The following is a 22,105-nucleotide window of genomic DNA, read 5'->3' on the forward strand; positions in this document are numbered from 1 at the left end:
TAAATGTTGAATAGATGATTGACTGAGGTACTGGCGTATATTTGGTTGCCAGTGCAATGATGCTGAGCAAGGCGGCAGCACCTTCAGAAGACGGCGGAAAAAACTGTGGGAATAAGCCTCTTTCGCTGCTGATTTGCAATCCTGATTCATTTGTTAATTTACTCATTTCATTTGGATCACTGCTTGACTCTGGCCCTGCATCAGCACTTCATCAAACTTCATTCATGACTATGTTACTGTGAGGTTTGACAATTCTACTGATCAACCGGCTGACCTCTGGCCTTTCACCCTAGATAAAATGGTACTTAACAAAAGCTTTCTGTTTGATCTTAATTGTCTTCGAATCTCATTTCCCCATAACCTGCTGTGCATGATGACAGTCACCGACTGCCTATTAAATAACATCTCAATTTTAAAATCCTCTTCTGTGTTTTTAAATTCTTCCATTGTTTCATTTCGTATCATCATTGTAGCTTTATCTTGGGTTGTGATCTATGAATCAAAGAATTTCCCTCAGCCTCCCATTTTATCAATGCCCAAAAACCAACTGACTGGAGCAGACATTCCCATTCAAATCTGAATCAGTGAGTTAACATAACAAAATTGTGAAGAGTAACCTGGGTTTGCCATTTTGCTTTTCCCACCCTCTTTAGCCATCTGAAATCTCTACTCTGAAATTCCTACATGAAACCCACTGTGCCTCTCTCCATCAAAGCTCACTTCCTTCAACACGCTTTTAGTCACCCTTCCTAATACATCCCTCTTTGGCCCTATATCAACTTATGCCTAATTGCATTCCAGTGAAATGCCTGGGGTCATTTTTCTAAATGTGCTACATAAATGCAGGTTGTTGTTATAGAGATGTACAGCATGGAAACAGACCCTTCGGTCCAACCTGTCCATGCCGGCCAGATATCCCAACCCAATCTAGTCCCACTTGCCAGCACCCGGCCCATATCCCAAGAATTTACATCACAGACCATGGAATCACCCAGTCTTCTGACTGCAATGGAAGGAATTGACAATATTATTGAGTACAGTGGAAGATGCTGCGGTAGTGAGTACCATAAGAACAGAAAATGCTAGAAATAGTGATAATAGAGAAAGAAATAGTGTTAACGTTTCAAGTTCAATAACTCTTCTTCAAATCTGAAGGGGGCTGGAATATGCTGTTGACAAAGGGAGAGGAGGAATACTTGGAACTGGCAGAGAGGTGTCCACAGCAAAACATGAGGAGAGTGCTCATGATAGTAAAGGAGAAATCTGGATACAAAACAGGTGTTAACGATAGGTGTGAATCAGTAGGTCAGTTGGCTGGACAGCCAATGTGGATTGAATTTGTACCATAGCATGGGTTCAGTCCCCCTGCCAGCTAGTGTGGATACAGGACCGGTTTTCTTGCCCTATCCGAAAAGTCTCATTAACATAAACAAGCCTTTTCTTGACATGACCGATGGCCTTGTATTGGCAGGAACATTTGAAGAACTCGTTTCTCTTCTCTGACTAGTATTATTTTATCGTTAACATCCATCTAAAACACCAGGGAGAGGACTGATAGTTTACTGTCTCATTCAAAGGATTACACTCCCAACAATTCAGTATTTACCTGTATTGTCAGTTCACATTATGCATTCTCAAAGGGCTTGATGTCACAATCTTTCAACCTGAAGGCCAAATGAGCAAGCCAACATCATTGGTGAACCATCTGGGTGATATATTTACAAGTAGCACAGAGGTTAATGGAAACTCACCTTCTTGGAATGAGTTCTTCCAGTTTCATCATTAAGAATGCGACTGGAATGTGGCACGTTCAATCTGCAAAGATGAGGGGCTGTGTGAGGCCTGCAGCTGAGATCAGCAAGTTGGAGACTCTCCAAGACCTCATCCACCAACACTGCAGACTGATTCCCTCCTACTAGCTTCAGTCTACTTTGTAACTCAACAATCTGGTCCTCCTGATCCAATAATGTTTCATTCTGAAAAACAGTTCAAAAGAAAATATGAACAAATTCTTTGTTCCTCTGCTTCCCAATTTTCCCTGTTGCTTTCCCATGCATTAGGTACAGAATTTAAAAAGCAGTCTAAAAGAAACTTCTCAACCGAAGATTAAAATATAGAACTTGCTCCCACATGGAGTAACTGAGGTGAGCAGCAAAGATACAATTAAGGGGAAGCTACATTAATATGTAAGCGAAAGGAATAGAAGGAGATACTGATAAGGTTAGCTGAAGCACAGAAGGAGGAAGTTCAGGTCAAGTATAAACACTGGAATAGACAAGTTGGATTGAATGAATTATTTCTTGTTATACATTCAATGTAATACTAATTGTCCCCTCAGTATCTTTCTCAAAAGGTTGCTTTCTGTTTGATAGCCTTGCAGTCAAGACAAGCCAAATTAGATTATTTGGACTCAGCTTCTTATGCATTAAGTTAAAGGAATTGCGCCATATAAACACATGCAGATGGTATCAGGATATGCTGCAAATATTTATGACAAAAATCTTGGAATATTTAGAAATCTATTTACTGCAGCGCAAAAAGCTAAGTTGCAGGGGGAAGGGAGGCAGGCTAATGGATCTAACTTCAAAATTCTGAAAGTGTTTGGCAGGTGATATATTGGAAGAGGGCATATCAATGCTCAAAATATGCAGGGCTGCTGGTGGACCTGCCTCCAAATTGCCTGAAACTTTGCTGAAGTTGGAAAGGCCTTTTACTGGAAAAGATGATGTTTCTGTTCAGTCTTCCTGTTGTGACAAGGTCCAACAGCAAACCCTTTCTTCATAATTGAGTTTATTTTCAAGAACAAGAGAAAGTGAGGACTACAGATGCTGGAGATCAGAGTTGAAAAGTGTAGTGCTGGGAAAGCACAGCAGGTCAGGCAGCATCCGCAGAGTAGGAGAGTTCGCCGTTTCGAGCATAAGCTCTTCATCAGGAAGAGCTTATTCTTGATGAAGAGGTTATGCTCGAAGTGTCGACTCTCCTGTTCCTCAGATGCTGCCTGACCAGCTGTGCTTTTCCTGCACCACACTTTTTGACTCTTTTCAAGAATAACCCTGTTTAGGTTGACAGTGTCATGTCTTTTCTCTTTCAGGCTGTCCTGACTAATTCCAGGCTTTTTAATTTTAATTTTAGACAAATGTGATGTTTGCATCCAGCAGTGACACATTAATGCTGTTGCAGAGCTGAGGTAATTATTGCAGAAGATACAGTACAAATGATGAATTTAATCAACAGGCTTATTTGCTCTGTATAAGGACTGTTTATTCTAACCATATTTCCCTTTTATACTTAACTTGAAATGTTTAAATTATTGATGCTGCATTAAGAGAGCATTTAATTGTCTTTTGAGAAATTGCATTCCATATTATTGGAAAGTTTCTTAATGCCATCCCAATTATTCATTTAGTACTTAGAGTCATAGAGATGTACAGCATGGAAACAGACCCTTCGCTCCAACCCGTCCATGCCGACCAGATATCCCAACACAATCTAGTCCCACCTGCCAGCACCCGGCCCATATCCCTCCAAACTCTTCCTATTCATATACCCATCCAAATGCCTCTGCAATGTTGCAATTGTACTAGCCTCCATCACATTATTCCATACCCATACCACCGTCTATGTGAAAAAGTTGCCCCCTTAGGTCTCTTTTATATCTTTCCCCTCTCACCCTAAACCTATGCCCTCTAATTCTGGAATCCCCAACCCCTGGGAAAAGACTTTGCCTATTTACCCTATCCGTGGCCCCCATAATTTTGTAAACCTCTATAAGGTCACCCCTCAACCTCCAATGCTCCAGGGAAAACCGCCCCTGCCTGTTCAGCCTCTCCCAATAGCTCAAATCCTCCAACTCTGGCAACATCCTTGTAAGTCTTTTCTCAACCCTTTCAAGTTTCACAACATCTTTCCAATAGGAAGGAGACCAGAATTGCATGCAATATTCCAACAGTGGCCTAACCAATGTCCTGTACAGCCGCAACTTGACCTCTCAACCCCTGTACTCAATACCCTAACCAATAAAGGAAAGCATACCAAATGCCTTCTTCCTACCTGCGACTCCACTTTCAAGGAGCTATGAACCTGCACTCCAAGGTCTCTTTGTTCAGCAACACTCCCTAGGATCTTACCATTAAGTGTATAAGTCCTGCTAAGATTTGCTTTCCCAAAATGCAGCACCTCGCATTTATCTGAATTAAACTTCATCTGCCACTTCTCAGCCCATTGGCCCATCTGGTCCAGATCCTGTTGTAATCTGAGATAACCCTCTTCGCTGTCCACTACACCTCCAATTTTGGTGTCATCTGCAAACTTACTAACTGTACTTATTCTGTGTTTATACACTGTCCAACCAATTGAGCTAACTGAATTCCAAATCAAATACACACAACAGGGCATCACCCTAAACATACATTCTGAGCATGTATAAAGTTGAAACATTTAACCACGCAATTTCAACCCTTTTGACTGGATCTTGGATTTCAAACTGGGATTGATATTTAACAAGTAACAGTGATCACTGCAGTAGCATCGACTACTTTTTTTCAGAAATGTAGTGGCTCCTGAACTTTTGCAACCCGAAACTAGACACTTCACACTAATTTCCAAGGAATTCATTACCTCAGTGATTTGAATCTTTCTTTCATCCCAGGTAGCGCACTATTCCTTTGTTGACAGATTTAAAGCTGTTCTCTCTCCTTTGCAACTTCTCTCTATCCCCCCATTTGAGCAACCTGCTTTCCCCCACCTCCTCATCTCTTGTAGTCTCATTAACTTTTTTCTCATCATCATCCTCTTGAAGCCTTCTCATTCTCCCAAACTAGCGCCACTTCCCACCCTCCTCTGACTAAACAGTGGACCAGTAAATAGAAACTCTGAATCCAGTAAAAAGTCTGTAACTGAGGTCAGACACACGGCTGCTACCTGCTGTTTAAACCGCTCCATGGCATCCTCAAGAGCTGCCAAGAAATCTCTGTTCTCTTCCTCCAGCTGCTGAACTTTTGCCTGCAGTTTTGGAACAAGCTGTTTCTGCTCTTGCCCAAGGTCTGGGCCAACTTCACTAGGACCCTGCGTAGAAAGGTCAAAGAGGGTTACAATAACATACATAACCATCACAGATAAAGTGAGTTACTAAGCAATGCATCATTTTGGCAACGAAGCATTTCTAGAAACAATTTGGCTTAAGACAATGTAACTTGATTTATAGTGCACTTAATTTAACTCTCAAATTGTTTCCACCACTATCACCAGCAGTGACATCTGTAACTATTAGCAGTTCACTTTACTGTTGTATACCTCAAAACAACAGTCCCTCCAAAAATAAGAGTGTGACTAAGCAGAATCCAGAATTTGGTGATTATCATAAAATAAGTGGACATGCTTTGAAAATATTACAAGCCCATTTAAATTTTGCATAGAAAAGACTGCATGAAAGGTTCACTGACTTGAAATCTTGGTGACAACATGCATCAGGAAAAGAATTTCTGACCAACAGGAACCTGTTAAAGAGGAACGTAGGGAAGTTTAGTATTGGCAAAGCTTGCAAGCTCACCCACGGTTAGAAAAATATCTCTTCAATTCTCTACATATTTAAATTCTTTCGACAGAGCATGATGTACTCATGGAATTGGCTGGTCAGGGAGCAAGAAAGAAAAATAAGTGAGAGATTCTATAAATACACAAATTGCATGGGCAGATGGGTGCCAGGTTCAGCTCAACATAAAAAACGCTCTGGAATTAAGCATATGTATTTTGATTTTGCAATATCTTGGCAGCATGGATTTTGATTTCATTTCATCTAGATTTCTGCATAATAAAGGAAAATGGATATTTATCTTTACTCCTCCTGGTATGTTTGCAACAGTTTACACAATAGAATCCCACCTTGAAAAGATATGCCTGTTCCTTAGATACATGTCTGGTTTTGGGTTCATCAGTTGAATTGCACTCAATACCACTGTCGAGGCCAGAGGCAGTGGAAAGCTCACTCCGCATCTCTTCCACGTTTGCTATCCACTCTTTCACTTTTAGCACTTGATCCACTGTGAGGTTTCTGTCTCCCTGCAACTCCATAAAAATTCGGTGAGCAGTATCCGTGCAGGTCCGATAATGAGAGCTCTCGGCGTGTAAGCGGGCCATGTATTTCTCAGGCAATTGCCTGAAACATTTGTTTGGTGACGCTTGTTGGTTGTGCTCCATAGCTTCATGAAGAGTCTTGATTTGAAGTTGTAGCTCACTGGTACGATCCAGGTCTTTCTTAAAATTAATCACTGCTTGGTTTTTAATGTTCTGAGTCCTTTTGGCATAATTTAAGCAGTTCAAATTCTCATCAAAGTTGAATGAAGAGGGACTTATACAGGCAATCATCAGTGTTTTTGCATTACCACCAAGCGAGTCTTTGAGGATCCTTGTAATCTTGGAATCCCGATAAGGAATATGTGAACTCTTTCTCCTTGGATCACCCAGGGCACTGATGACATTGCCCAATGCCAACAATCCACTGTTTATCTGAATGGATTCTTTCAGTCGCTCACCAGTGTTCCCCGTCTTCAGAATTCGTTCTGAGCCAGCCAAGTCTACAAAGTGGAACTTAGAGGTTATCACATGTGTGGGATGCAGCAGGTCTCCAGGAGTGGTAGCAAGTCGTGTGGTCCGACCAAGTCCACGTCTCTGTTCCATGGTAATTGTAAAAACAGTGTGAGAGCGGCTGGAGTGCATGTTGACCTGTGTAGTCCCAGTATGCTTGGCAGTGTTACCAATCTCGAGTAAGCTCAAAGCTTCATCCAACCCTTCCACTTCACATTCCTTGACACCACAGAGTACTAAAAATGACAGAGATATTCATAATTTATTGAATAGGCAAATCTGTACCCATACAACAGAAGCTGCCTTTGATGTACTAAATAAATGTAACAATAATGAAAGAGAAACACTGCAGATATGAAATAAAAACAGAAAATGCTGGAGATACTCAGCAGGTAAGGGACTCTCTGTGGCAAGAGAGACAGTGTTGTGTTTCATGTCCAAAATGACTCTTCACAGATGTTGTCCGACCAGCTGAAGTTCCCTGAACCTAACAATAACGTATTGAATTCTCTTCAAAGACTATATCTATCATCTGAATTATTAATTCCCTTAATTATTAGTCTATTTTAGATAAAGATCCATCTGATTAGTTCCCTTAGTTATTAGTCTATTGGAGATGAAGACCTAGCTGATTTCACCTTTCCCAAACAAGAACTTACTGACCTGTGTTTCCTTTGTCATCCTCTCGAGTGCGGATGTCCTTGCTTGCTGTTTCCACCTCCAGTAAGTCTCTGAATTCTTCCTTGTAGACCTCTAGGTATGACACCTTAATAGTGTGATCCACTGCGTCATTCTCATCAATCAGCTTAAATATCTCAGCCAAAGCACGGGGAATTATGCCCTGGTCATCATCAGTAACAGAAGCTGAGGATAAAAGGTAGGATAAACAGTTAGTTAAGTAAAAATCTAACAGTGCACAAACTCTGTTCGCAATATAGAACACAAAATAAATATAAGAAAATGCTATTAGTCCAAAAAATTTGTCATTTCTTAAAATAGATCAACTCTGCTGACCAACATTCTCACCATATTCTTCAGTTTTCTCCTTCTTCAAAACCACATCTAATGTCTTTCATTGAAGTCTAATTATACTCCACTTCAACGTTTTTCCCTGGAATGTATTCCACAATTAAAATATATTACTTGACCTACCAGATAGTTGTCTGAGGAATGAGAAAACGACTGAATCATTAACTTTATCGTGATGCTCACAGAGGAATAAATATTGACTGTGGATGAAGAAATTATCACAGGATGGGGATTAGGTTCAAGACGTTGAGCTAAGTTTTCCCTCTCAATAGGACTGGGAATATTTTTCCTATTCATTTGTAGGACTTGGGCTTTGCTGGCTGGGCCAGCATTTATTGCCCGTCCCTAGTTCCCCTTGAGAAGGTGGTGGTGAGTTGTCTTCTTGAACCGCTGCAGTGGGTTGACCTGCTGTGGGTTGACCCACAATGCCATTCGGAAGGGAATTCCTAAGACAATTTTAATATAAGACAATATTAAGACGACATTTAAGATAACATTAATACCACATTTGAAATAATAACAGAGAGGATAGAACCTAGACCTCATCCAAACTGTACCACTCAGTGCGATATACTATGCATCACATTTATCAAGTGAGTCAACAGCTGAGAGGTCAAATGTTCCATTTACTCTGATGCAGTGGTGCCTGTGAATTTCAGTGTTAATTCATTTTGTGTATAGCTTACATATGTAAGTCTCCCCAATTGTATATGTTTTGCCTGATCCAGTCTGTCCATAGGCAAACACAGTGGCATTGAAACCCTCAAAGAAAGCCTCAACCAGTGGTTCCATACAACTGTTGTACACTTCATCCTGACTGGCAGTCTGGTCAAAGATTATATCGAATTGGAAATGCCGGTTATTTCCCAGTGTAATCTGCTGTGTGTTGAGATCGACGTGGACGCAAGACTGATGCCCATGTAGAATTTCTTTGGGTAACAGTGGTCTGATTCGGATTGCCACTCTGACAGGCGTCTCCTCGGCCTTTGTGGAGCCACTTGGCTTTGGGGCCATATCTACAGCACAAGGTAGTCACTGTTGGCAGCGCAACTGGTGATTTATCCAAAATGTGGAGCTCTTGCTGGCATCAGGCTGGTACACTGCAGAACAAACAGAAAATGTATTAACATCACAAAGCCCTTTTTACACTCAATGAGATCAATTATAGATGACCAACAGATTCACAAGCTTCTTTCTTAAAATGTATGAAATGCCTGTTTCCCCTTCTTCTCCTGAAAGTGTTGCTGTTGGTGAGGGTTGCCTAATTCCAGGAACAAGTCTCAGGCAGGCAGACCTGAAGGTAGGAGTTTTCTTCCTGTGGCCTCAGGGAGAGCAATCCTGCTCTTACTGACCCCACCAAAAGTCAGGTATGAGCAATGCTCTCAGCCATTTTCAAAGTGTCCAGCAGCACTTTCTGCTTAATATGTCAGTTGTGTGTCTCAAGATTACCCAAGATGTTAGATGTTGCAAATGTGGCAATGAAATGAAATAACACTGTTCAAACAATTGTTGCCCTGTTTAGCCAGGTGAACCAAGTTAAAATCATCTCTTTAGATTTTCCTGATTTGTTCTAAGTGATCTCATTGAGCAGAGTGTGGACATTTCTTCCAAGTAAGGTGATAGTTTGACAGTCAAAAGCTGGGGTTGAGAGAGTTCCTTCAGACTTTATTGAAAATTTTGCATGTTATTTTATCACAAAGACCAAAACAGAAAAAAAGCAACTCATGTTCTGATAGGCACCTATTTGGATTGCTGGATTTACCAAATAGCATGGGGAATGGAATTCAGGACAGAAGGCACCATTCAGCAAGTAGCATATAGAATGAACACGCTACAAGACAACACGATGTCCTACTTTATAGAACTAATAAATAGTAGGTAAATTTAATGAGAATTTAATGAACTCAATATGACAACTTATGACTGCAACCCAAAATAGAGTTCAATACACATTGTAAATTAAGGAAACCTGAACTTCATGAGATATTGCAATTATTTGTATATTGAAATGATCAAAATTGAACAATTCTATTATTTTTAAGTTTTTATTTTAACGATTATCTGTAAATATGCTATGAATTGTGAAGCATGATTTATTATTTTGACTTTATTTGTATCATCATCATAATCTGGTATTTCCGTCACCATGACTTTTCAATAATCAATTATTAAACTATTGATTTATCTACGACCTAGATAAAACAGCAGTCAAGAAGAAAAGCTATTTTGATTACATTTTATTACTCTAAAGGTCTCTGACTACTTATGATCTGCCATTAGGATATAAGTAAAAAGACAAATTATTGTAACGTGACTCATGTTAGGTCATTCTTCCAATAATTTTTCTGCAACAGGTGCAGGACACTGTTATTTATGGTAATGGCTTGCAGTTCTCCTGCAATTCAACAATACAAGTAAAATACCAAAGCAGAAATGAGAGGCTCTCATGACTGGACTTGTGTATCCATTTAATTTAAAGTTATGCCATAATGATAATTATTTCCTAAATATTTGTTTTGTGACCCATTTCCCACCTACACCACCTCAACAATTTCATGATGCAGTTCCATGGGTGCCATAATCATGTGCCAGTTGACTGGAGGTGTCTATCTATTTTACGACTTAAATTGAACCAGCAACATTCCAATAATCTCGGCACAGTGACGTACAAGCCAAGACAGCAACTATCAAACAGGGATTGAGTCATCGGATTGTGGCCAAGCACTGCTTTATCCAATATTCACAGAGATGCAGCTTCAAGCTGGCAGTGAAACAGGCCCAAAGACCAAAACATCAAATGTTGTGATTCTGATAATTAGGCATAAAAATTTGCTGAACTGCAAATGAATGTTTGGCAGGAGGAAAGGAGATGGGGGAGGGGGAGGGGTGAGATGGGGGAGGGGGAGGGGGAGGGGTGAGATGGGGGAGGGGGAGGGGTGAGATGGGGGAGGGGGAGGGGTGAGATGGGGGAGGGGGAGGGGTGAGATGGGGGAGGGGGAGGGGTGAGATGGGAGAGGGGGAGGGATGAGATGGGGAGGGGTGAGATGGGGAGGGGTGAGATGGGGGAGGGGAGAGATGGGGGAGGGGGAGGGGTGAGATGGGAGAGGGGGAGGGGTGAGATGGGGAGGGGTGAGATGGGGAGGGGTGAGATGGGGAGGGGTGAGATGGGGGAGGGGAGAGATGGGGGAGGGGTAGGGGGGAGAGATGGGGAGGGGAGAGATGGGGGAGAAGGGGTGAGAGATGGGGGAATGGGTGAGAGATGGGGGGAGGGGAAGGGGTGAGAGATGGGGGGAGGGGAAGGGGTGAGAGATGGGGGGAGGGGAAGGGGTGAGAGATGGGGGGAGGGGAAGGGGGGAGAGATGGGGGGAGGGGAAGGGGGGAAAGATGGGGGGAGGGGAAGGGGGGAAAGATGGGGGGAGGGGAAGGGGGGAGAGATGGGGGGAGGGGAAGGGGGGAGAGATGGGGGGAGGGGAAGGGGGGAGAGATGGGGGGAGGGGAAGGGGGGAGAGATGGGGGGAGGGGAAGGGGGGAGAGATGGGGGGAGGGGAAGGGGGGAGAGATGGGGGGAAAATGGGGGGAGGGGAAGGGGGAGCGGAGAGAGATGGGGGGAGGGGAAGGGGGAGCGGAGAGAGATGGGGGGAGGGGGGGAGAGAGATGGGGGGAGGGGGGGAGAGAGATGGGGGGAGGGGGGGAGAGAGATGGGGGGAGGGGGGGAGAGAGATGGGGGGAGGGGGGAGAGAGATGGGGGGAGGGGGGGGAGAGATGGGGGGAATGGGGGGAGAGATGGGGGGAGGGGGGAGAGATGGGGGGAGGGGGGAGAGATGGGGGAGGGGGGAGAGGGAGGAGAGATGGGGGGAGGGGGAGGGGGAGAGATGGGGGGAGGGGGAGGGGGAGAGATGGGGGGAGGGGGGAGGGGGAGGGGGAGAGATGGGGGGAGGGGGAGAGATGGGGGGAGGGGGAGGGGGAGAAATGGGGGGAGGGGGAGAGATATGGGGGAGGGGGAGGGGGGAGAGATATGGGGGAGGGGGAGGGGGGAGAGATATGGGGGAGGGGGAGGGGGGAGAGATATGGGGGAGGGGGAGGGGGGAGAGATATGGGGGAGGGGGAGGGGGGAGAGATATGGGGGAGGGGGGGAGAGATGGGGGGGGGGAGAGATGGGGGGGGAGGGGGGGAGAGATGGAGGGGGAGGGGGGGAGAGATGGGGGGGAGGAGGGGGAGAGGGGAGGAGGGGGAGGGGGGAGAGATGGGGGGAGGGGGAGGGGGAGGGGGGAGAGATGGGGGGAGGGGGAGGGGGGAGAGATGGGGGGGGAGGGGGAGGGGGGAGAGATGGGGGGAGGGGGAGGGGGGAGAGATGGGGGGGAGGGGGAGAGATGGGGGGGAGGGGGAGGGGGGGGAGATGGGGGGGAGGGGGAGGGGTGGGAGGGGAGGGGGAGGGGGGAGAGATATGGGGGAGGGGGAGGGGGGAGAGATATGGGGGAGGGGGAGGGGGGAGAGATATGGGGAGGGGGAGGGGGGAGAGATATGGGGGAGGGGGAGGGGGGGAGAGATATGGGGGAGGGGGGGAGAGATGGGGGGGGGGGAGAGATGGGGGGGGAGGGGGGGAGAGATGGAGGGGGAGGGGGGAGAGATGGGGGGGAGGAGGGGGGAGAGGGGAGGAGGGGGAGGGGGGAGAGATGGGGGGAGGGGGAGGGGGAGGGGGGAGAGATGGGGGGAGGGGGAGGGGGGAGAGATGGGGGGGGAGGGGGAGGGGGGAGAGATGGGGGGGGAGGGGGAGGGGGGAGAGATGGGGGGGAGGGGGAGAGATGGGGGGGAGGGGGAGGGGGGGAGATGGGGGGGGAGGGGGAGGGGGGGGGGGAGGGGGAGGGGGGAGGGGGAGGGGGGGGAGGGGGGGGAGGGGGAGGGGGGGAGGGGGGGAGGGGGAGGGGGAGGGGGAGGGAGAGGGAGAGGGAGAGGGGGAGGGGGAGGGGGAGGGGGACGGGAGAGGGGGAGGGGGAGGGGGAGGGAGAGGGGGAGGGGGAGGGGGAGGGGGAGGGGGAGGGGGAGGGAGAGGGAGAGGGAGAGGGAGAGGGAGAGGGGGAGGGGGAGGGATGGGGGGGGAGGGGGGAGAGATGGGGGGGAGGGGGGAGAGATGGGGGGGAGGGGGGGAGAGATGGGGGGGAGGGGAGGGGAGGGGAGAGATGAGGGGAGGGGGAGGGGGAAGAGATGGGGGGAGGGGGAGGGGGAAGAGATGGGGGGGAGGGGAGGGGGAAGAGATGGGGGGGGAGGGGGAGGGGGAAGAGATGGGGGGGAGGGGGCGGGGGAAGAGATGGGGGAGGGGGAGGGGGAGGGGGAAGAGATGGGGCGAGGGGGAGGGGGGAGAGATGGGGGGAGGGGGAGGGGGGAGAGATGGGGGGAGGGGGAGGGGGGAGAGATGGGGGGAGGGGGAGAGATGGGGGGGAGGGGGAGGGGGGAGAGATGGGGGGGAGGGGGATGGGGGAGAGATGGGGGGGAGGGGGATGGGGGAGAGATGGGGGGGAGGGGAGAGATGGGGGGGAGGGGAGAGATGGGGGGGGGAGAGATGGGGGGGGAGGGGGGAGAGATGGGGGGGGAGGGGGGAGAGATGGGGGGAGGGGGAGGGGGGAGCGGGGAGAAATGGGGAGGGGGGAGAGATGGGGGGAGGGGGGGAGAGATGGGGGGAGGGGGGAGAGATGGGGGGGAGGGGGGAGAGATGGGGGGGAGGGGGGAGAGATGGGGGGGAGGGGGGGAGAGATGGGGGGGAAGGGGGGAGAGATGGGGGGGAGGGGGGAGAGATGGGGGAGGGGGAGGGTGAGAGATGGGGGGAGGGGGAGGGGGAGGGGGGAGAGATGGGGGGGAGGGGGAGGGTGAGAGATGGGGGAAGGGGAGGGGGAGAGATGGGGGGAGGGGGAGGGATGAGAGATGGGGGGAGGGGGAGATGGGGGGAGACGGAGGAGGGGGAGACGGAGGAGGGGGAGGGGAGAGACGGGGGAGAGGGAGGGGAGAGACGGGGGAGAGGGCGGGGAGAGACGGGGGAGAGGAAGGGGAGACGGGGGAGAGGGAGGGGGAGACGGGGAGAGGGACGGGGGAGAGGGAGGGGGGAGACGGGGGAGAGGGAGGGGGGAGACGGGGGAGAGGGAGGGGGGAGACGGGGGAGAGGGAGGGGGGAGACGGGGGAGAGGGAGGGGGGAGACGGGGGAGAGGGAGGGGGGAGACGGGGGAGAGGGAGGGGGGAGAGGGAGGGGGGGAGAGGGAGGGGGGAGAGGGAGGGGGAAGAGGGAGGGGGGAGACGGGGGGACAGGGAGGGGGAGGGGGAGGGGGAGGGGGAGACGGGAGAGGGGAGGCGGAGGGGGAGACGGGAGAGGGGAGGCGGGAGGGGGAGACGGTGAGGGGAGGGGGAGGGGATGGGGGAGGGGGAGGGGATGGGGGAGATGGGGAGGAGGAGTTGGGGGATGGGGAGGAGGAGTTGGGGGATGGGGAGGAGGAGTTGGGGGATGGGGAGGAGGAGTTGGGGGATGGGGAGGAGGAGTTGGGGATGGGGAGGAGGTGTTTGGGGATGGGGGGGTGGGCTGGGGGGTTGGGATGGGGAGGGTGGGGAGGGGAAGATGGGGGGAGGGGGGAAGATGGGGGGAGGGGGAAGATGGGGGGAGGGGGGAAGATGGGGGGAGGGGGGAAGATGGGGGGAGGGGGGAAGATGGGGGGAGGGGGGAAGATGGGGGGGGGGGGGGGGGAGGGGGGAAGATGGGGGGGGGGGAGGGGGGAAGATGGGGGGGGGGGGAGGGGGGAAGATGGGGGGGGGGAGGGGGGAAGATGGGGGGGGGGCGGGGGGAAGATGGGGGGGGGGAGGGGGGAAGATGGGGGGGGGAGGGGGGAAGATGGGGGGGGGGGGAGGGGGGAAGATGGGGGGGGGGAGGGGGGAAGATGGGGGGGGGGGAGGGGGGAAGATGGGGGGGGGGAGGGGGGAAGATGGGGGGGGGGAGGGGGGCAAGATGGGGGGGGGAGGGGGGAAGATGGGGGGGGGGGGAGGGGGGGAAGCATGGGGGGGTGGAGGGGGGAAGATGGGGGGGGGGGAGGGGGGAAGATGGGGGGGGGGGAAGATGGGGGGGGGGGAGGAAGATGGGGGGGGGGGAAGATGGGGGGGGGGGAAGCTGGGGGGGGGAAGGGGGGGGGGAAGATGGGGGGGGGGAAGATGGGGGGGGGGAGATGGGGGAGGGGGAGATGGGGGAGGGGGAGATGGTGGGGGGAGAGGGGGGGATGGGGGAGAGGGGGGGATGGGGGAGAGGGGGGGATGGGGGAGATGGGGGGGAGATGGGAGATGGGGGGAGATGGAGGGGCGGAGGGGGGATGGAGGGGAGGAGGGGGGATGGAGGGGAGGAGGGGGGATGGAGGGGAGGAGGGGGGATGGAGGGGAGGAGGGGGGATGGAGGGGAGGAGGGGGATGGAGGGGAGGGGGGGGATGGAGGGGAGGAGGGGGGATGGAGGGGAGGGGGGGGATGGAGGGGAGGGGGGGGATGGAGGGGAGGGGGGGGATGGAGGGGAGGGGGGGGATGGAGGGGAGGTGGGGGGATGGAGGGGAGGGGGGGGGGATGGAGGGGAGGGGGGGGATGGAGGGGAGGGGGGGGATGGAGGGGAGGGGGGGGGATGGAGGGGGGGGGGGGGGATGGAGGGGAGGGGGGGGATGGAGGGGAGGGGGGGGGAGATGGAGGGGAGATGGAGGGGAGGGGGGGAGATGGAGGGGAGGGGGGGAGATGGAGGGGAGGGGGAGATGGAGGGGAGGGGGGAGATGGAGGGGAGGGGGGAGATGGAGGGGAGGGGGGGAGATGGAGGGGAGGGGGGGAGATGGAGGGGAGGGGGGGGAGATGGAGGGGAGGGGGGGAGATGGAGGGGAGGGGGGGAAGTATTGGGGGGGGGGGGAGACGGAGGAGAGGGGGGATAGACGGGGAGGGAGAGACGGCGGGGGGGGAGAGACGGCGGGGGGGAGAGACGGCGGGGGGGAGAGACGGGCGGGGGGGAGAGACGGCGGGGGGGAGAGACGGCGTGGGGGAGAGACGGCGGGGGGAGAGACGGCGGGGGGGAGAGACGGGGGAGGGGGAGACGGGGGAGGGGGAGACGGGGGAGGGGAGGGGGAGACGGGGGAGGAGAGGGGGAGACGGGGGAGGGGGAGACGGGGGAGGGGAGACGGGGGAGGGGAGACGGGGAAGGGGAGACGGGGAAGGGGAGACAGGGGAGGGGAGGGGGAGACGGGGGAGGGGAGGGGGAGACGGGGGAGGGGAGGGGGAGACGGGGGAGGGGAGGGGGAGACGGGGGAGGGGAGGGGGAGACGGGGGAGGGGGAGACGGGGGAGGGGAGGGGGAGACGGGGGGAGGGGAGGGGGAGACGGGGGAGGGGAGGGGGAGACGGGGGAGGGAGGGGGAGACGGGGGAGGGGAGACGGGGGAGGGGAGCCGGGGGAGGGGAGACGGGGGAGGGGAGACGGGGGAGGGAGACGGGGGAGGGGCGACGGGGGAGGGGAGACGGGGGAGGGGGACGGGGGAGGGGGGACGGGGGAGGGGGGACGGGGGAGGGGGGACGGGGGGAGGGGGGAGGGGGGACGGGGGAGGGGGAGGGGGGAGGGGGAGGGGGGAGGGGGGAGGGGGGAGGGGGGAGGGGGGGCGGGGGAGGGGGAAGGGGGAGGAGGGGGGAGGGGGGACGGGGGAGGGGGAGGGGGAAGGGGGAGGAGGGGGGAGGGGGGGAAGGGGGAGGAGGGGGGAGGGGGGGGAGGGGGAGGAGGGGGGAGGGGGAGGAGGGGGGAGGGGGGGGAGGGGGGGAGGGGGAGGAGGGGGGAGGGGGGGGGAGGAGGGGGGAAGGGGGGGAGGGGGGGGAGGAGGGGGGAAGGGGGGGAGGGGGGGGAGGGGGGGAGGGGGAGGAGGGGGCGGGGGGAGGAGGGGTGGAGGGGGGGGAGGGGTGGAGGGGGGGAGGGGTGGAGGGGGGGGAGGGGGGGATGGGGAGGAGGGGGGGGTGGGGGGGAGGAGGGGGGTGGGGGGGAGGGGGGGGTGGGGGGGAGGAGGGGGGGTGGGGGGGAGGAGGGGGGGGGTGGGGGGTTGGAGAGGGGGGAGGGGGAGGACGGGGGGGAGGGGGGAGGGGGAGGAGGGGGGGAGGGGGGAGGGGGAGGAGGGGGGGAGGGGGGAGGGGGAGGAGGGGGGGGAGGGGGGAGGGGGAGGAGGGGGGGAGGGGGGAGGGGGAGGAGGGGGGGAGGGGGGAGGGGGAGGAGGGGGGAGGGGGAGGAGGGGGGGAGGGAGGAGGGGGGGAGGGGGGAGGGGAGGAGGGGGGGAGGGGGAGGGGGGAGGAGGGGGGGAGGGGGAGGGGGAGGGGGGAGGAGGGGGGGAGGGGGGAGGAGGGGGGGAGGAGGGGGGGAGGGGGGGAGGAGGGGGGGAGGGGGGAGGAGGGGGGGAGGGGGGAGGAGGGGGGGAGGGGGGAGGGGGGGGAGGGGGGAGGGGGGAGGAGGGGGGAGGGGGAGGGGGGGAGGGGGAGGGGGAGGGGGAGGGAGGGGAGGAGGGGGGGAGGGGGAGGGAGGGGAGGAGGGGGGGGAGAGGGAGGGGAGGAGGGGGGGGAGAGGGAGGGGAGGAGGGGGGGGAGGGGGAGGGGGGAGGGGGAGGGGGGAGGGGGAGGGGGGAGGGGGAGGGGGGAGGGGGAGGGGGGAGGGGGAGGGAGGGGGGGAGGGAGGGGGGGAGGGGCGGAGGGGGGAAGGGGGGAAGGGGGGGGGAGGAGGGGGGGAGGGGGGGGAGGGGGGGGGAGGAGGGGGGGAGGGGGGGGAGGGGGGGGGGAGGGGGGGGAGGGGGGGGAGGGGGGGGGGGGAGGGGGGGGAGGGGAGGGGGGAGGGGGAGGGGGGGAGGGGGGGAGGGGGGAGGAGGGGGGGAGGGGGGAGGAGGGGGGGGAGGGGGGAGGAGGGGGGGAGGGGGGAGGAGGGGGGGAGGGGGGGGAGGGGGGGGGAGGGGGGAGGAGGGGGAGGGGGAGGAGGGGGAGGAGGGGGGAGGGGGGGAGGAGGGGGGAGGGGGGGGAGGAGGGGAGGTGGGGGAGGGGGGGAGGGGGAGGAGGGGGAGGGGGAGGAGGGGGAGGGGGAGGAGGGGGAGGAGGGGGAGGGGGAGGAGGGGGAGGGGGAGGGGGAGGGGGAGGGGGGGAGGAGGAGGGGGAGGGGGAGGGGGAGGAGGGGGAGGGGGGGGAGGGGGAGGGGGAGGAGGGGGAGGGGGAGGGGGAGGGGGAGGAGGGGGAGGGGGAGGAGGGGGAGGGGGAGGGGGAGGAGGGGGAGGGGGAGGGGGAGGGGGAGGAGGGGGAGGGGGAGGGGGAGGAGGGGGAGGGGGAGGGGGAGGGGGAGGGGGGATGGGGGGGATGATGGTGGGATGATGGGGGGATGATGGTGGGATGATGGGGGGATGGGGGGGATGATGGGGGGATGGGGGGGATGATGGGGGGATGGGGGGGATGATGGGGGGATGGGGGGGATGATGGGGGGATGGGGGGGATGATGGGGGGATGGGGGGGATGGGGGGGATGGGGGGGATGATGGGGGGATGGGGGGGATGGGGGGGATGGGGGGGATGATGGGGGGATGGGGGGGATGATGGGGGGATGGGGGGGATGATGGGGGGGGGATGGGGGGGGGATGGGGCGGAGGGGGGGGGATGGGGCGGAGGGGGGGGGATGGGGCGGAGGGGGGGGGGATGGGGCGGATGGGGGGGGATGGGGGGGATGGGGGGGGATGGGGGGGGGATGGGGGGGGAATGGGGGGGGAATGGGGGGGATGATGGGGGGATGGGGGGGATGGGGGGGATGATGGGGGGGATGATGGGGGGGATGATGGGGGGGATGATGGGGGGGATGATGGGGGGGATGATGGGGGGGATGATGGGGGGGATGATGGGGGGATGGGGGGGATGAAGGGGGGGATGGGGGGATGATGGGGGGATGGGGGGGATGATGGGGGGATGGGGGGGATGATGGGGGGATGGGGGGGATGATGGGGGGATGGGGGGGATGATGGGGGGATGGGGGGGATGATGGGGGGATGGGGGGGATGATGGGGGGATGGGGGGGATGATGGGGGGGATGCTGGGGGGATGATGGGGGGATGGGGGGGATGAAGGGGGGGATGGGGGGATGATGGGGGGGATGATGGGGGGGATGATGGGGGATGATGGGGGGATGGGGGGGATGATGGGGGGATGGGGGGGATGATGGGGGGATGGGGGGGATGATGGGGGGATGATGGGGGGATGGGGGGGATGATGGGGGGATGGGGGGGATGATGGGGGGATGGGGGGGGATGGGGGGGATGATGGGGGGATGGGGGGGATGATGGGGGGATGGGGGGGATGATGGGGGGGATGATGGGGGGGATGATGGGGGGGATGATGGGGATGATGGGGGGGATGATGGGGGGGATGATGGGGGGATGGGGGGGATGATGGGGGGATGGGGGGGATGGGGGGATGGGGGGGATGGGGGGATGGGGGGGATGGGGGCGATGATTGGGGGATGGGGGGGATGATGGGGGGATGGGGGGGATGGGGGGGATGATGGGGGGATGGGGGGGATGGGGGGGATGATGGGGGGATGATGGGGGGATGGGGCGGATGGGGGGGGGATGGGGCGGATGGGGGGGGGATGGGGCGGATGGGGGGGGGATGGGGCGGATGGGGGGGGGATGGGGCGGAATGGGGGGGAATGGGGGGGGGGGAATGGGGGGGGGAATGGGGGGGGGGGGAATGGGGGGGGGGGGAATGGGGGGGGGGGGGAATGGGGGGATGGGGGGGAATGGGGGGATGGGGGGGGGATGGGATGGGGGGGATGATGGGGGGATGGGGCGGATGGGGCGGATGGGGGGGGAATGGGGGGGGATGGGGGGGGAATGGGGGGGGAATGGGGGGGGATGGGGGGGAATGGGGGGGGGGGAATGGGGGGGGTGGGGGGGGATGGGGGGGAATGGGGGGGGATGGGGGGGATGGGGGGGAATGGGGGGGGATGGGGGGGGGATGGGGGGGGGATGGGGGGGGATGGGGGGGATGGGGGGGAAATGGGGGGGAATGGGGGGGAGAATGGGGGGGGATGGGGGGGATGGGGGGGGGATGGGGGGGGATGGGGGGGAATGGGGGGGAGAATGGGGGGGAGAATGGGGGGGGATGGGGGAGGATGGGGGGGGGATGGGGGGGGGGATGGGGGCAGGTGGCGGGGAATAAAACCTCTCGCCCCGACCCTCGATCCCTCACTCCCCCGTCCAGCCGCCCCCTCCCGGCGGGGGGCGCTCAGAAACACTCGGCGCTGGTGACGAGGGGGTTGAAGCGGACACTGACCCGGGCACGAGCGGCCACATCCCAAACGGAGAGTCCGCGGCTCGCGGAGAGAAACCGGAACAGGCCCCGGCGCACCGGAAATACGTCACCGGGAGCGACACAGAGGGAGAGGGAGAGGCAAGAGGCTGGAGGGAACATCCCCAAAACCATCTGGATCGAGGAACGCAGGGAGAGAGGGGACAGAGAGGGGGGGAGGGGGAGGGAAAGCCTGCGAGAGAGGGAAGGGGGTCAGAGAGAAAGAGTCAGGGGTGGGGGGAACGGAAAATCAGCTGGGACAGAGAGAGTGTGGCGGTGAGTAACAAAGAGGGCAACAGAGAGAGAGGAGAGTGTCAGAGGGGGTGGTGTATCAGAGAGAGAGAGGGTCAGGGGGGTGGTGTATCAGAGAGAGAGAGTGTCAGAGGGGGTGGTGTATCAGAGAGAGAGAGAGTGTCAGAGGGGGTGGTGTATCAGAGAGAGGGTCAGGGGGGTGGTGTATCAGAGAGAGAGAGTGTCAGAGGGGGTGGTGTATCAGAGAGAGAGAGTGTCAGAGGGGGTGGTGTATCAGAGAGAGAGAGGGTCAGGGGGGTGGTGTATCAGAGAGAGGAGAGTGTCAGAGGGGGTGGCGTATCAGAGAGAGAGAGGAGAGGGTCAGAGGGGGTGGTGTATCAGAGAGGAGAGGGTCAGAGGAGGTGGTGTATCAGAGAGGAGAGGGTCAGAGGGGGTGGTGTATCAGAGAGAGGAGAAGGTCGGGAGGGTGGTGTATCAGAGGGGGAGGGTCAGAAGGGGTGGTATATCAGAGAGAGGAGAGGGTCAGAGGGGGTGGTGTATCAGAGAGAGAGAGAGGAGAGTGTCAGAGAGAGGAGAGGGTCAGCGGGGGTGGTGTATCAGAGAGAGGGTCAGAGGGGGTGGTGTATCAGAGAGAGAGAGAGGAGAGGGTCAGAGGGGGTGGTGTATCAGAGAGAGAGGAGAGGGTCAGAGGGAGTGGTGTATCAGAGAGAGAGAGAGGAGAGGGTCAGAGGGGGTGGTGTATCAGAGAGAGAGGAGAGGGTCAGAGGGGGTGGTGTATCAGAGAGAGAGGAGAGTGTCAGAGGGGGTGGTGTATAAGAGAGAGAGGAGAGTGTCAGAGGGGGTGGTGTATCAGAGAGAGAGGAGAGGGTCAGGGGGGGTGGTGTATCAGAGAGAGAGAGGGTCAGGGGGGGTGGTGTATCAGAGAGAGAGAGTGTCAGAGGGGGTGGTGTATCAGAGAGAGGAGAGTGTCAGAGGGGGTGGCGTATCAGAGAGAGAGGAGAGGGTCAGAGGGGGTGGTGTATCAGAGAGAGGAGAGTGTCAGGGGGTGGCGTATCAGAGAGAGAGAGAGAGGAGAGGGTCAGAGGGGGTGTATCAGAGAGAGGAGAGGGTCAGAGGGAGTGGTGTATCAGAGAGAGAGAGAGGAGAGGGTCAGAGGGGGTGGTGTATCAGAGAGAGGAGAGTGTCAGAGGGGGTGGCGTATCAGAGAGAGAGAGAGAGGAGAGTGTCAGAGGGGGTGGCGTATCAGAGAGAGAGAGAGAGAGAGAGGAGAGGGTCAGAGGGGGTGGTGTATCAGAGAGAGGAGAGTGTCAGAGGGGGTGGCGTATCAGAGAGAGAGAGGGTCAGGGGGGTGGTGTATCAGAGAGAGAGAGAGAGGAGAGTGTCGGAGGGGGTGGTGTATCAGAGAGAGGAGAGGGTCAGAGGGGGTGGTGTATCAGAGAGAGGAGAGGGTCAGAGGGGGTGGTGTATCAGAGAGAGGAGAGTGTCAGAGGGGGTGGCGTATCAGAGAGAGAGAGGGTCAGGGGGGTGGTGTATCAGAGAGAGAGAGAGAGAGGAGAGTGTCGGAGGGGGTGGTGTATCAGAGAGAGGAGAGTGTCAGAGGGGTGGTGTATCAGAGAGAGAGAGGAGAGGGTCAGAGGGGGTGGTGTATCAGAGAGAGGAGAGTGTCAGAGGGGGTGGCATATCAGAGAGAGGAGAGTGTCAGAGGGGGTGGCGTATCAGAGAGAGAGAGGAGAGGGTCAGAGGGGGTGGTGTATCAGAGAGGAGAGGGTCAGAGGGGGTGGTGTATCAGAGAGAGGAGAAGGTCGGGGGGGTGGTGTATCAGAGGGGGAGGGTCAGAAGGGGTGGTGTATCAGAGAGAGGAGAGGGTCAGAGGGGGTGGTGTATCAGAGAGAGAGGAGAGGGTCAGAG

The 22,105-nt window shown here is 57.2% G+C and overlaps 2 protein-coding genes across 3 annotated transcripts in view; one reads left to right on the forward strand and one right to left on the reverse strand.

Moving 5' to 3' along the window:
• Nucleotides 1–4,914, forward strand: part of LOC122540949 (UDP-glucuronosyltransferase 2C1-like) — a 32,839-nt gene extending 27,925 nt beyond the window's left edge. Inside the window, exon 3 of the mRNA XM_087981469.1 lies at nucleotides 3,133–4,914. Within this exon, the coding sequence (XP_087837595.1) occupies nucleotides 3,133–3,161 (29 nt within the window). The 3' untranslated portion in view covers nucleotides 3,162–4,914. The remainder of the gene's footprint in view (nucleotides 1–3,132) is intronic.
• Nucleotides 1–20,001, reverse strand: part of kif7 (kinesin family member 7) — a 48,714-nt gene extending 28,713 nt beyond the window's left edge. For both annotated transcript variants that reach the window (XR_015753851.1, XM_087981467.1), the window contains exons 1-6: nucleotides 19,931–20,001; nucleotides 8,298–8,711; nucleotides 7,246–7,446; nucleotides 5,881–6,818; nucleotides 4,921–5,064; nucleotides 1,752–1,976 (exon numbers count right to left, since the gene is read on the reverse strand). Coding sequence is in view for 1 of the 2 variants with exons in the window: in XM_087981467.1 (XP_087837593.1) it covers nucleotides 1,752–1,976; nucleotides 4,921–5,064; nucleotides 5,881–6,818; nucleotides 7,246–7,446; nucleotides 8,298–8,625 (1,836 nt within the window). In the remaining variant the exon portion in view is untranslated. The remainder of the gene's footprint in view (nucleotides 1–1,751; nucleotides 1,977–4,920; nucleotides 5,065–5,880; nucleotides 6,819–7,245; nucleotides 7,447–8,297; nucleotides 8,712–19,930) is intronic.
• Between the last annotated feature and the right edge of the window lie 2,104 nt (nucleotides 20,002–22,105).

Source organism: Chiloscyllium plagiosum, unplaced genomic scaffold (genome assembly GCF_037043375.1).
Source record: "Chiloscyllium plagiosum isolate Xiang-an unplaced genomic scaffold, Cpla_swu_hap1 HiC_scaffold_39, whole genome shotgun sequence".
Classification (NCBI taxonomy): Eukaryota; Metazoa; Chordata; class Chondrichthyes; order Orectolobiformes; family Hemiscylliidae; genus Chiloscyllium; species Chiloscyllium plagiosum.